Genomic DNA, 14275 nt, shown 5'->3' with positions numbered 1-14275 from the left:
TTCTTTGTATTTATAATCCAGTTATTAAAAAAACAAGCGATGCATAACATTGTATGACGGCTGAAGCTTGGACAAACATCAGGCAATCTGCTCACCAATACTTTGTGTAGGAGGAAAACAACTTTAGCATACGAGTAGAAAAAACTTCCTAAGATAGAAATTCGTTATTAAACACTGAGAAAACATTTCAACAGAATATGATAATCACCAGCAAAGTCAAAAATACAAGTCTATATAAAAATACAAATTAATACATTGCACCAGCAAATTAAAACTTTAAATTTATAAGGGCAAAAAATTAAAACTGCAGAAAGTCAGAAAAGCTTTACAATTTAACTTTGCTACAATCATAATCTAGCAATCTAATCTACGAATGGTATACTTTATATATGTACATTTTTCGGAAGCAATAATTGATTTCAGACTGAAAAATTAAAACAAACATACCTGTATATGAAAAATGACCTAAAATTTCACCCAGACAAATAAATGTCGTTAAATATTGATTTTGGTCTTGAAACTGATATGTTTCCAGTAAGATATCATCCTACCTTCCACATGAACTTCAAAATAAATGTCGAAGATCAACAGAATTCTAGAGTCAGGCAAAATGTGCAACTTTAACAGACATGGGTAAAATTTTAAGTCATGTACCATATTCATAAACCACACAGATGAACCTGAACGACCGAATGAAACTTGAATACATATTTGTGAACATCTGAAGAAATCTAATTCTCAAATGCTACAAATAAGGCTTCGTCTTTCCTCAATATTTCAGCATAGCAAGTGAGGAAATGAAATACGAAAATAGTGATGTTTGTGTTTCAACAACACTACCTGTGCTTTTTGCTTTTTTTTCTGTTTATCATGAATGGACCAAGGAAATTGCATGGTCAGCCAAAGAAATACTAGCGTATCAATATTAGAAGATATCATACTCTCTGTATTCTCACATTCTTACATGGGAACAATCCCTTCTTTAGTGTCTACACGTGAATATTTCTGTTGCACGACACTGGTCACCAGTGGTGTAGAAAACCATAGTACTTGGGAGTATAAATTCCATTCAGAAATAATTAATTATGTCCAAAAAAACAAAGACCTCTGATTTGGGGATCCATTTGGTCATTCAAGCTCCTCTGTATTGGGAGGTGAGAGGGTGTTATATTACACAGCATGCGAGGGAGTGAGATAGTCTACCTAGTATAGGATAACATCCTACAGAACTCGACGCACTTTCTCTACTATCGTGGCGATGAGGGATACCTATGGCGGCTGTTGGTGAGTGCTTCTCCTCTGACATCGCGCGCTGGCGGTCCGAGAAGTTGTCGGAAATGTGCCGGTCTCGAGGTTGCCGCTGTTTTTTCGCCTCAGCTAATGTTTTGGGCTGTTTTCTGATGGTGGAAGCTGTGCAGAGATTAGATCCTGTGGTCCAGTTGTGGAAGCTGGAGACACAGTACATTTATTTTACTCACAAAATTGACACCAATTTCATTTCATGTCTTATGGGCAAGCCAACACTAAAAAAAACCAAAATGGACTAAATAGAAAACTGGAAATCCACCTTTTTATTTTCTCTAATGTTTATGATTTTATGGTTTTCGTGTTTTTCAAGGGTTTCAGACCATGTAGATATGTATTCAACACACAAAAAATGCTAGGATAGTCCATATTTTCCACAATTTAGGTGATTAACTTATTTATTTAAGTTAAATTATTATTTTTACACCCTTCTCTCCTCAGTACTTTTGAAACAATCTGAAACACGTGAGCATCATACTCATTACAGTAAAACTCACCCGCCTCTCCACAGTGATCTTAAACACCTGAGCGTCATACTCATCATAGTAAAACTCACTCGCCTCTCCTAAGTGATCTTAAACACCTGGGCATCATACTCATCATAGTAAAACTCACCCGCCTCTCCTCAGTGTTCTTAAACACCTGGGCATCATACTCATCACAGTAAGACTCACCCGCCTCTCCTCAGTGATCTTAAACACCTGAGCATCATACTCATCACAGTAAAACTCACCCACCTCTCCTCAGTGATCTCACACACCAGAGCATCATACTCATCACAGTAATACTCACCCGCCTCTCCTCAGTGATCTTAAACACCTGAGCATCATACTAATCACAGTAAAACTCACCCACCTCTCCTCAGTGATCTCACACACCAGAGCATCATACTCATCACAGTAATACTCACCCCCCTCTCCTCAGTGATCTTAAACACCTGAGCATCATACTCATCACAGTAAGACTCACCCGCCTCTCCTCAGTGATCTTAAACACCTGAGCATCATACTCATCACAGTAAAACTCACCCGCCTCTCCTGAGTGATCACACACCAGAGCATCATACTCATCACAGTAATACTCACCCGCCTCTCCTCAGTGATCTTAAACACCTGAGCATCATACTCATCACAGTAAAACTCACCCACCTCTCCTCAGTGATCTCACACACCAGAGCATCATACTCATCACAGTAAAACTCACCCGCCTCTCCTCAGTGTTCTTAAACACCTGGGCATCATACTCATCACAGTAAGACTCACCCGCCTCTCCTCAGTGATCTTAAACACCTGAGCATCATACTCAACACAGTAAGACTCACCCGCCTCTCCTCAGTGATCTTAAACACCTGAGCATCATACTCATCACAGTAAAACTCACCCGCCTCTCCTCAGTGTTCTTAAACACCTGGGCATCATACTCATCACAGTAAGACTCACCCACCTCTCCTCAGTGATCTTAAACACCTGAGCATCATACTCATCACAGTAAAACTCACCCACCTCTCCTCAGTGATCTCACACACCAGAGCATCATACTCATCACAGTAATACTCACCCGCCTCTCCTCAGTGATCTTAAACACCTGAGCATCATACTCATCACAGTAAAACTCACTCGCCTCTCCTCAGTGATCTTAAACACCTGAGCATCATACTCATCACAGTAAAACTCACACGCCTCTCCACAGTGATCTTAAACACCTGAGCATCATACTCATCACAGTAAGACTCACCCGCCTCTCCTCAGTGATCTTAAACACCTGAGCATCATACTCATCACAGTAAAACTCACCCACCTCTCCTCAGTGATCTCACACACCAGAGCATCATACTCATCACAGTAATACTCACCCGCCTCTCCTCAGTGATCTTAAACACCTGAGCACCATACTAATCACAGTAAAACTCACCCACCTCTCCTCAGTGATCTCACACACCAGAGCATCATACTCATCACAGTAAAACTCACCCGCCTCTCCTCAGTGTTCTTAAACACCTGGGCATCATACTCATCACAGTAAGACTCACCCGCCTCTCCTCAGTGATCTTAAACACCTGAGCATCATACTCATCACAGTAAGAGTCACCCGCCTCTCCTCAGTGATCTTAAACACCTGAGCATCATACTCATCACAGTAAAACTCACCCGCCTCTCCTCAGTGTTCTTAAACACCTGGGCATCATACTCATCACAGTAAGACTCACCCACCTCTCCTCAGTGATCTTAAACACCTGATCATCATACTCATCACAGTAAAACTCACCCACCTCTCCTCAGTGATCTCACACACCAGAGCATCATACTCATCACAGTAATACTCACCCGCCTCTCCTCAGTGATCTTAAACACCTGAGCATCATACTCATCACAGTAAAACTCACCCACCTCTCCTCAGTGATCTCATACACCAGAGCATCATACTCATCACAGTAAAACTCACCCGCCTCTCCTCAGTGTTCTTAAACACCTGGGCATCATACTCATCACAGTAATACTCACCCGCCTCTCCTCAGTGATCTTAAACACCTGAGCATCATACTCATCACAGTAAAACTCACCCACCTCTCCTCAGTGATCTCATACACCAGAGCATCATACTCATCACAGTAAAACTCACCCGCCTCTCCTCAGTGTTCTTAAACACCTGGGCATCATACTCATCACAGTAAGACTCACCCGCCTCTCCTCAGTGATCTTAAACACCTGAGCATCATACTCATCACAGTAAAACTCACCCTGCTCTCCTCAGTGGTTGTGATGGGTTTTAAACACCTGGGCGTGATACTCATCACAGTAAAACTCACCCCCCTCTCCTCATTGGTCGTGATGGGATCTTAAACACCTGGGCATCATACTCATCGTAGTCTATGAACTGAAAATTCTCTTCGTTCTCATTAATGTAAGGAGGGCTCGAAAATATCTTGTCTGCTGAAAAGAAAAAATAAGCACAAAACACATGAGCAAAACTGGCACAATCATATGGGGTTTGGTCAAGCCAAAGGCGCGAACTGCTCAACAATTGTTCAGCTTGCCGTATTTTCAGTATGCATACAAAGCACTAGTTAACCTTATGCCATACATGTCACATGTTACCAGCTAAAATACATTTACCACCCAGGATTGCCATTCCACTACCATAACAAAATGACACAGTGCCAGAAGAATCAGACTAAGCCTTTTCCATGCCATGTTTAACAGACCTCCAAACAGACAACTTGAAATTTTATATCACTATCTCAATCAAATTAAACTGCTACAGCCTCCTGTTTTTGACCAAACAGAATTCCATATACAGCAGCAAGGAGCTATTTCTTGAAGACAATATCCAATTTTATAAACAGTCCTTCCCATTATTGAACAGACTCATTACCTTCTTTCTTCTTTTTGCACTTGGGTTGTTCCTTGGATTTACCCCTCAGCAAAGCTTCTTTCTGGAATTACAGCAAGGAATTATGTCTGGTAAATTTGTTTGTTTGGCTTTTAACACCATTTTCAACATCACACATCCTTGCTGGAGGTCAGTGTCATTGACATGCTGGCATATATATAGATGTCCACATTCCAGTGAGTCTTGCTTCACTGGAACACCACGCAGAAGACACCTGACATGCCAGAATGGGAATAACAAACACTGACAAATTAAAGTCTTACACATGCCCCATTTCAAGCCTGAGATCAGGACTGCAGCTTAAACGTTATCCAGAGGGCACTTTTCAACATATTTTTACTGTTTAAGAACGAATTATATCCTATTCCCGTAAAGATGGAAACATTATTTTAAATTTCCTAACTTTCCTGAAATGAACATTTAATTTAAGTATAACAATTTTAAGTTGCCATGATATTGTAAATCTTCAACTTTTTCAACCACTAAAGCACTTTTCGCGATCGAATTTATGCATACAATTATTATGAAAAAGACACTAAAAATGATTTGTCTGTGTCATTAAAAATGCAAGCTTCACAACACTGTGCAAAGTATTTCTATACACATCATAAGTCTCTCAGAATGTATTACAATATTAGCTGCCAGACGATTGTAACGGTTCAATAATTAGGGTATGTCAATATTTACCACTTCAGGTGGAGGTTTAATCCTGGGTACAAATGTGGAGTTGGCCAAACACTGGACTTGGCTTCTTGATGTGTAGAAACTGTGGCAGAGAAAGCAAGATTAGGAAGTGAATTCTATAGAGACTATAGAAGACAAGCACTGCAGCAGTATAACCATGTCCCTTCATGATGTTTTTTAATAAACTGCACGTCATAATGACACTCTCAAACAACTGTAATAATTTCAGTTTATTTGCCCAAAAAATCTCCCACATTCATTATCACCATAACTTCAACCATGATGCACCATACACATATATGTAAATTTATTTATTTGACTGGGGTGTAATCATACCGTGTTTAAGTATTGTTGATTTATATCACAGAGGTCAGGTTGAAAGATAGAGGAATCCATAATGCTCAGCGTAATAAACTTACAGGCCTATACCACAGACATTTGTGACCAACTTCTTAGCTTATTTCTAAAAGCTGGGGTTGAAAGATTTATTTATTTGCTTGGTGTTTTACTTATACGACGGTGGCCAGCATTATGGTGGGAAGAAACCGGGCAGACGCCAGGGGAAACCCACGAATATCCGCAGGTTGCTGACAGACCTTCTTACGTTCGGCCCAAGAGGAAGCCAGCATAAGCTGGACTTGATCTCACAGCGACCGCATTGGTGAGAGGCTTCTGGATCATTACGCTGTGCTAGCGCGCTAACCAACTGAGCCACAGAGACCCCCTGATGCAGTATATAGGTTTAATGATAGCAATGAAGAAGTCAATGCTCCTCCACATAAAGTTTTAGTGCTACACAAGTTTTCAATCCTCATGTATGGATCTTTATCAAGAGAATGACATCTTTTATTTCTAATATATTAAGTAGTAGCAAGATACAAACAGCTATCAGTTGAACCACAACCAAGTTAATATCACAATGCAATGAAATAATCACAAAAAAGTTAAGGAAGGAAAGTTTTTTGTGACATAGTATTTTGATGCATCGCAACTGACTGGCTGTTAACATTGAACCATTTCATTGTAAACAACTTAGGTGAACTTGATGAAATTATAGGCATGAGGATGGAAAGCGTGTGTGGCATTTGAAATTTACGCAGTCATGCCTTGTCTTCTTCAATATTATGAATGGAGTGGTGGTGAGAAACTTAAATACTGAAAATGGCAGCCCAGTGGTCCTGTATTTACCTGTGGTTCATCCAATGTGGAATGTTGTAATCATCTCCCATGTCCTGCATCCTTTGATTAGGGTTTTTGTTGTGAAACTGACCAAACAGAATGAACAAAATCATAAATACAAAAGTATGTTCTTATAACATAATAAAATCATTGTTATTTATATCTTATTCACATATATAAATTTTAGCAAGAAATACATAGGAAAGTTTTAAGACGAAGAGGGAAGATTTGTGGCGAGAAGATATAATAAAGAAATTAAAGGCATATTAAATTTATTTATTTGATTGGTGTTTTCCCCCATACTCAAGAATATTTCACTTATATTACGGCCAGCATTATGGTGGGGGGGAAACCCACGACCAACCTAAGGTTGCTGGCAGACCTTCCTGCGTCCAGCTGGAGAGGAAGCCAGCATGAGTTGGACTTGCAGTGATCACATTGGTGGGAGGCTCTTGGGTCATTGGGTCGTGCTGGCATGCTAACCCCCTTGGCCACAGGGGCCCAAGGAACATTTAAAGAATTTTCCGTATTAGTATGTGCAAGTATAATATAATACAATTCTGATAATGTAAGTAGAGAATTCATCCCTGTTTGATTAATAAAAAGAAAAAGATTTTATAGCTGTTAGATCACTGATTTTTGGTACACTGGCATAAAGGAGTGTGTTTGTGGCACTGACCCTAAACAGTGGGACAGCATGGAGGGGTTGTTCTCCAACACAAACCAGGTCACTGCCAACACCTACAAGTAGAAATACATGCTCAGTAAAGGCAGCCTAAGATTTCGTGACAGCTTATATACAGTTTTAATATGTGTGAACACATCGGGTTCATGCAGATTATCTTTTATTCACGTAAATGTAAAGTAAATCTTGAAGAGATTATTTTAAGCACTGAAATAATTTAACATATTGAAGAAAAGTATACATAAGGTAAGCTTGACCAATTAAGAACTCACCACAGTCGATGGTCCTCTGCTTCGTAATGTTGCACAGTTCTCTGTCCACTTCAAATACTCCTGCCCCCGGGGTGATCACCACAGCCACCTTCCCCGTTCTGTCAAAGTTACGGTCTATGTACCACTTCTCAAACACTGCAAACAGCAGCAACAGATGCATGAAAATAGATGACAAAAATACACGGATTTAACAGCAAACTCGATGAGCATAAAGAGGATGTAGGAGCCTGAAAACAAGAGAGTTTTGACTTCCAGGATGGTGGGATTTCCTTGTTCCGTCCAAAGTTATGGCCCTTACATGACTTCTCATGTACTGAAAAATCAGCATCAGTTACAGGACAAACACATCACAAAAAAGAAAGAAATTGGAAGGAAAAAACTGACAAAACAACTGACAAACTCACGAATTCATGAAAAATCATGAGGGGCATTGCAGATGAACATATAACGTGAGTGATTCTGTCACATGATTTGACCATGTCACTTATTCAGCCTCTAAATACATTAATATGATGGCACTAAATGAAAACGTGAGTGTACTTCTTTGCTTTGTAAGTTAAATGTATGGGCACAGATAGCTGTAGACCATAGTTTTTTCTGTACTTCAAGTAAATGTGATAATATCTAACAAGCCTAAATCATGAGTTTCTTTTAAATGTCATGTTACATGTATAATAGTAGGTTGGTATGTTTGCTTGATATTTACTTTGGTTCTATCGCTATTTGGATCAATTTACAACCATTTCTTGAGCATTTACAGTGCTGCCACAATGCAAGGATATGGCCAAAGACAAACAAGTCAAAATACACACACAGTTAACCCAGAGAGGAAGAACCAAGAGTGTATGATAATACAAAAGTCACAAACATAGAACTGAACCCAGGTCTCCTGCTTGGTTCTCTAACCTTTTTAGGTGGCTATAAATGATGAATTACTTACTCATACATAACTATTTTCAGAACTCACAGTTAAGCGCCATGTTCAAGGTTTCCAGGAAGTTGCCTTGTGCGGCTGTCGAGTTGTGGGCTGTGGGGACCTTCTGGTTATCTCCCCTGTTTTCGTGGTAATGCAGGACTCGTTGTGGGTACTCGTTGAAGAGTGTCTTCAGTCGAACAAGTGTACTGGTCCAGTCTTCATACCTCTCATTCTGAATCACTACCCTGAGAACAACAACAACAACACTTTTCCTTGAAATACTTGCCTCATATATTATTCTTAAACATCCAGAGCACAGATATGTACCTGCCGTAGTGCAAATTCTCCTCAGCCATAATTGTACAGTTTTAAGCATTAAAATGTGTTTCAATTCTTGTTCCACCTGGTTTTGAAAAAAACAAAAATTGATAAAATGATTATTAAAACAATTTCTTCAAATATCACTGCAAGAACAAGACCGAAACTTCATGGAAATTCAAATAACGTTAGTTCTTTACCTCAAACATTAATCATGCTTGACTGTTTCTCTGATCTTTTTAACTACATAAATTTCTCTTCTTCAATTATTTATTCTGTGAAATGTGAAATATGTTTATATTCTGTTATCGTTTTGTTTCTTTCTATAGTTTTGAAGCTTACAGTTCACAGGTAAGCTTCAAAACACTTGCATACCTGTAATAGTCCTCATAAAAGCGCCCTCTATAGTCCTGCTGTACACAATCTCTCATTGACCTTGGGAACTCATCTGACAGAGAAGACAAAAATTGTGCTATTTATAAAAAGATAAGTATACATGAAGTATTAAGACTACTGCGATCATATCAGACCTCCATGTGGATGCCACTAAGAAACAATATGCTTCAGAAGTCACAGGATTACAGTTTAAATAAAGAGTCCAAAGTTACATCTGTTAAGTCATACCTACATAGAATACGAGTCTCAAAGCTGGCATACTAATCCCACATGAACAGTACAAATTCCTCAAAACCAAAAAAAAAAAAACATGTACCTCTTGATTTGGCATCAAAGAATGTTCTTGAAAACAGCACTATTGTGACATCATGTAAACAATTCTGCTCCTGCAATAACACAAACATTTATTTATTTATTTATCTCCATGGTATTTCACGCTGTGCTCAAGAGTATTTCCCTCAGTCATAGCTGAACCAACAAGAGGTGGCTTCAGTACTGTAACCTTACTGGCCGCGTTTCTGTGGAAGCCATTACATTGTCTCAAAAAGGACAGCCCTAAGAGCACAAACAGGGTGATAATTACTATGACTTGTGTGTAGTATTATCACTATGCCTTCTGCAGTACACATGGGGTTTATGCTGAAGTTACAACCAGGAAATTCCTCATTCTGCTATGCCTTTTAATCTGAAGGTTTTCTATCCTGATCTTAATGCTAAAGTGTTAAAGTAGAATTGATTTTAAGTTCAACATTGCATTTACAATACATTACTCTGTTAGGTGTCATTTTACAACAGAATCTAAATGGTATCATTCACACATGAAACTTCACACTCCTTATAATGCATGTATTGCTCTCTACCTTTCGCTTTACATCACTGCTACCAGTAGGAAATTTCGTACAGAAATCTATGATATTACTTAATACACATACGCTCTCTTCATCTAGAGTATGTACAACATGATTCAAACCAAAACCAAAAACAATTTTATTGATGAATGCTGATTAAATAGTTCCGCGGGAGGAGACAAGTGATGAGATTAAGTGAAAACAGGCCCAGGTGTGTCTCACAGGCTCCAAAGTTCAAGCTTGTCTATTGGTGGCGGTGATGTAAAGCGAAAGGTGATGTAATGCTCTGTTGAGGAGTTCGGTGAAACTTGCAGAGCCAAACAACATAAAAGTAAGATTTATTTTTACCTTCCATTTTGCAAACAGGTCTTTCAAAAATCCATCCACAGCTTTTTCAAAATACAGATCACCATAGTTGTCAAATTCCCACATTTCTGAGCTCATCTGTATGAAAATGCTGACTACAGCTGTTGGGGAACGGAACACGATCTGACAGCAAGGTGACACAAAAGTTAACTACTGTTTCAACACTGGTATAAAGCATTTCAGAATTTCTTAAGTAATGGGTTGTGAATTAGTGGAATATTGTGAACAGTGTGTAACTGTACATATCATTTACAAATGGAAAATCTTACGCAAAAGGGTAGAATCATTTTTTAACTTGGTATACAGCATGCCAATTAATAATACAGATATTTATACAGATTGATGAAATGTCGATGAAAAAAACCACTGAATTACCAGTATTCAGCAAACAACTCTATAGCAAGGACATATGGTATAGAGCGATCAGAAAAGGGAGGCAACTCACCCTAGTGTCCTCAGAAACCACACCACACGTCACCTTCTCTCCTTTCGCCCAAAGTTCATTGACCTGTGCTCTACAATGAAACAAATGTCAGATTCAGATTCAATTCAAATTAAGTCTGTTGATTTACCAATGCTGCATTCTTCATACTTGATGTCCATTGTAAATCCGATACATTTATCTCCTGGGAGACATTACACTTTACTTAAATCTCAAGCCAAGATACGTGTATCTACTTCATCACCATATACATGTACTGAACTATAAGATAACAAAAACCACAGTGAGCTTTCTCACCTCATGTCGGCAAATGCCACTTTTTTGGTCAAATATGCACAAGTGTTCACCTGAAATAAGTAGAAAATGAATGTTTATGTGACCGTAATGTGTTAAATAGAGGTGTAACTTATATACATCCCACGCCAGGCCCCATTCATATCCCTATCCCACGCCAGGCCCCATTCATATCCCCATCCCACGCCAGGCCCCATTCATATCCCCATCCCACGCCAGGCCCCATTCATATCCCCATCCCACGCCAGGCCCCATTCATATCCCCATCCCACGCCAGGCCCCATTCATATCCCCATCCCACCCCTCACAACTCTTCCTGAGAGATTAACCCCTCTAACCAACCTGTCACAACTTACATCCCACATCATCATCATCATCTTGAAATCCTTGACTACTTCCCTAACCAGACTCAGCAAAATAACGTCTCTTAATGTTACACATGCGTAATTCGGGCAACTGGGTCAAAGATTTGCTTCCGAACTAAAGAGTGAAGGAGCACCGATTGGATAATACTGCCATACAGACATGTTAGGTTGTTGATACACTATAAATTGCTACACTGCTATTTTGCACCCAGTTAAAATACAATGTACAACAGAATTTTGTCTACCTTCGATAGAACTGAATATGTTTTGCTTTGTGTTACCACCCACCCCCGTGTAGGTTATCAAGATACTATGACTTTAATTCACAGCTCAAAACAATGGTTGTCATGCTTGTCTTATGTTGTAGAGAAAAGTGCAAGCTGCATATGTTGGTATTGTTAGTGGATATATTTTTGAGGTTACAGTTGACAAATTTACGACATTAACACTAAGTTAAACCGATGTGCTCGTGTAACCTAAACAGGAGCTCCATCAATCATTACTTTGTTGTATTAGAGAGAGTTGCCTCCCTTACCAGACTCTTCCTCATCCTCCACATATCACTTCGACTGTAGTACTGCTCCTTAAACAGGAGCTCCACCAGGTCCAGGGTAACATCCTGAGACAACAATGCATAGCAGATGACAATATAAATAACTGAAGGTCTGGAGAACACACTCCAAAAAAAAAAAAACAGACAGCACAAGGCATAAAGGCAGAGCATAATGTCAATGGGTGCATCCAAATCAAGAAATATGATAACTGTGAAACTGGAGAATTCCTACCCTTGAGCATCTGGGATACTCGCAAGAATCAGAGGGTGATAAATAACATGAAGCTAAATGGGTGAATGCTGATTTTTGCCGATTTATGAAGTTTAAAGAGCTACAAGACAATGAAACTACCAAAAAAATTACTTACAAGATATATTTTTCATTATTCATGTTAAAATCTTACTGAAGGCCGATCTCACATCGGTTAAATTTGGTTTTTGTTTTCACCTCCAGTGCTGTAGCCAGGTGACTAAAGAGTGTATGGATAATTGGCTCAGTGCAGCTATGACATCACTTCAAAACTATAAATAACTGCCTACATGTACCACATAAAGCTAGAAATAACACACTGAGTTTGAAATATTACCAGGTCATAGCAAACAGCCAAAAGTTAGGAAAGACAGTAAAGAATTTCAGGAGTTCAAGAGTCTAAGCAGTCAGTCTATTTCTATTAATAATTTGACTTAACAGAAAAATAACTGAAGTGAAAAATGGATGAAGGCACCTACAGAATGTGCCAATTACTTTGTCCATTAGGATTTTTTGTAGAGCGCTTCGTTTATTATGACACAGACAACTTTCTTACCTGTGGGTTAACTTTCTGGACATAGACATCTTTGTACATTCGCAGCTGGAAGGCAGTGGCGATAGACTGGTCAATACTGACTGTCTCTGTAAAGACATGGACAGGTTTAACATTTATGATGTAAGCTGGAAAGAAGCTAAAAGATATGTGCGGGTGAACATGAAGGGTGTAATACAAATTCCAATAATGTTAAGACTGTTCATTTTACCAGACAGAGGATGAGGACAAAAGGCATAACAAAAAGGGAAATTATATTTAAAGGAATTCACAAATTTCCTGTCCAAGGTTGGGTTTGAACCTGCTACTTGTGTGTTCCAGCAACTTGGTCATGAGGCCACAAACAGCTAGCCACATCTTGTGTAAAGATGAATCGGGAGTTTCTGTCTTCGTATGCTGGTTTACACCTGCATATGGGCAAAAACGTTTTCTCCACACAACTGGTGAAAAACTCCAATCATACCTTTTTGATTAATTTGCTTCTGCTCATCATTCAACTCTTCAAACTGTAGCAGCAGGCGACTGGAAGGAAAATGAATGAATCCTTTATATCCATCATTTCATAGATATCAATCATGACATTTGTGATAAACCCTGACATAAATTTTTTAACAAAATGGTTAAATTCTGTCCCAGTTTAATGACCTATTCTTCAATATTATGCCAATATTACCAACACACAATATTACAAATGTCAAAATAAATCAATCCCAGAAATGAATGACTGATTAACTGAATGCTAGAGGTTTAACACTGTACTTGTCAATTTTTCAGTCATATGATGACCTGGTGTCATTAGGTGTGAGTACTGTCACTTCTTTTGGCATGCCACCAAAGTGCTGCCGCCACTGATGTATCACTGAAGACACCAAACATGACACCCCACCCAGTCATTATACTGACACTGGGCCACCCAGTCCCTGTTTGTTCGTTCTAACCTCTTAGTGCTGAGCACCAAGCAAGGCAGCAACAAGTACCAACAAGTCTTTGGTATGACCCAACGTGGATTTGATCTCTGGTCGCGCGACTTCAAGCCAATTTAACCAACTTGATTGTTGTTTATCACCATACTCAAGAATATTTTATTTCATATGTTCTGTATATTAAGACCATACATCTATCCTAAATGCTCAATGTATTTGAAAAAAGTCCAAAATTCAACCCACTTCATAAGTTATACAAGGCAGCGAATTTGTTAAACAACTTTTTGTATAACACGATAGCAATGTCTTGGAGTGGCCCCATGAAACTTTTGACTAATGACCATGGTCTAACTTCTCAATGCCAGTTAAAGGAAGTTACCCACTTTAAAAGAAAATTCCATACATAAATTCACTGCGGGAACAAAAACTGTAATGATGCTTTTAAGTCTATATATACCACTGAAATACAGTTACAGTTACTGGAGCTGGGTGCAAATTTCCGACTGCCTCATTCTTCCATCTATCTTAAACGCTGT

At 39.0% G+C, this 14275-nt stretch overlaps 1 protein-coding gene across 1 annotated transcript in view; it reads right to left on the bottom strand.

Annotated features, from left to right (window-relative positions):
* LOC135476398 (GATOR1 complex protein DEPDC5-like) overlaps positions 1 to 14275 on the bottom strand; it is a 52831-nt gene that overhangs the window by 37373 nt on the left and 1183 nt on the right. Inside the window, 16 exon segments of the mRNA XM_064756405.1 lie at positions 1204 to 1448; positions 4112 to 4235; positions 4678 to 4738; positions 5383 to 5461; positions 6568 to 6644; positions 7238 to 7299; positions 7516 to 7650; positions 8483 to 8676; positions 9125 to 9197; positions 9462 to 9531; positions 10342 to 10482; positions 10805 to 10874; positions 11099 to 11148; positions 11996 to 12079; positions 12820 to 12905; positions 13280 to 13338. Of these exon segments, the coding sequence (XP_064612475.1) occupies positions 1204 to 1448; positions 4112 to 4235; positions 4678 to 4738; positions 5383 to 5461; positions 6568 to 6644; positions 7238 to 7299; positions 7516 to 7650; positions 8483 to 8676; positions 9125 to 9197; positions 9462 to 9531; positions 10342 to 10482; positions 10805 to 10874; positions 11099 to 11148; positions 11996 to 12079; positions 12820 to 12905; positions 13280 to 13338 (1610 nt within the window).

The sequence above is a fragment of the Liolophura sinensis genome, chromosome 10 (genome assembly GCF_032854445.1).
Source record: "Liolophura sinensis isolate JHLJ2023 chromosome 10, CUHK_Ljap_v2, whole genome shotgun sequence".
NCBI classification, from domain to species: domain Eukaryota; kingdom Metazoa; phylum Mollusca; class Polyplacophora; order Chitonida; family Chitonidae; genus Liolophura; species Liolophura sinensis.
Note: the sequence above shows the minus strand (reverse complement) of the source record. Positions and strands in the feature narration are given on the sequence as shown.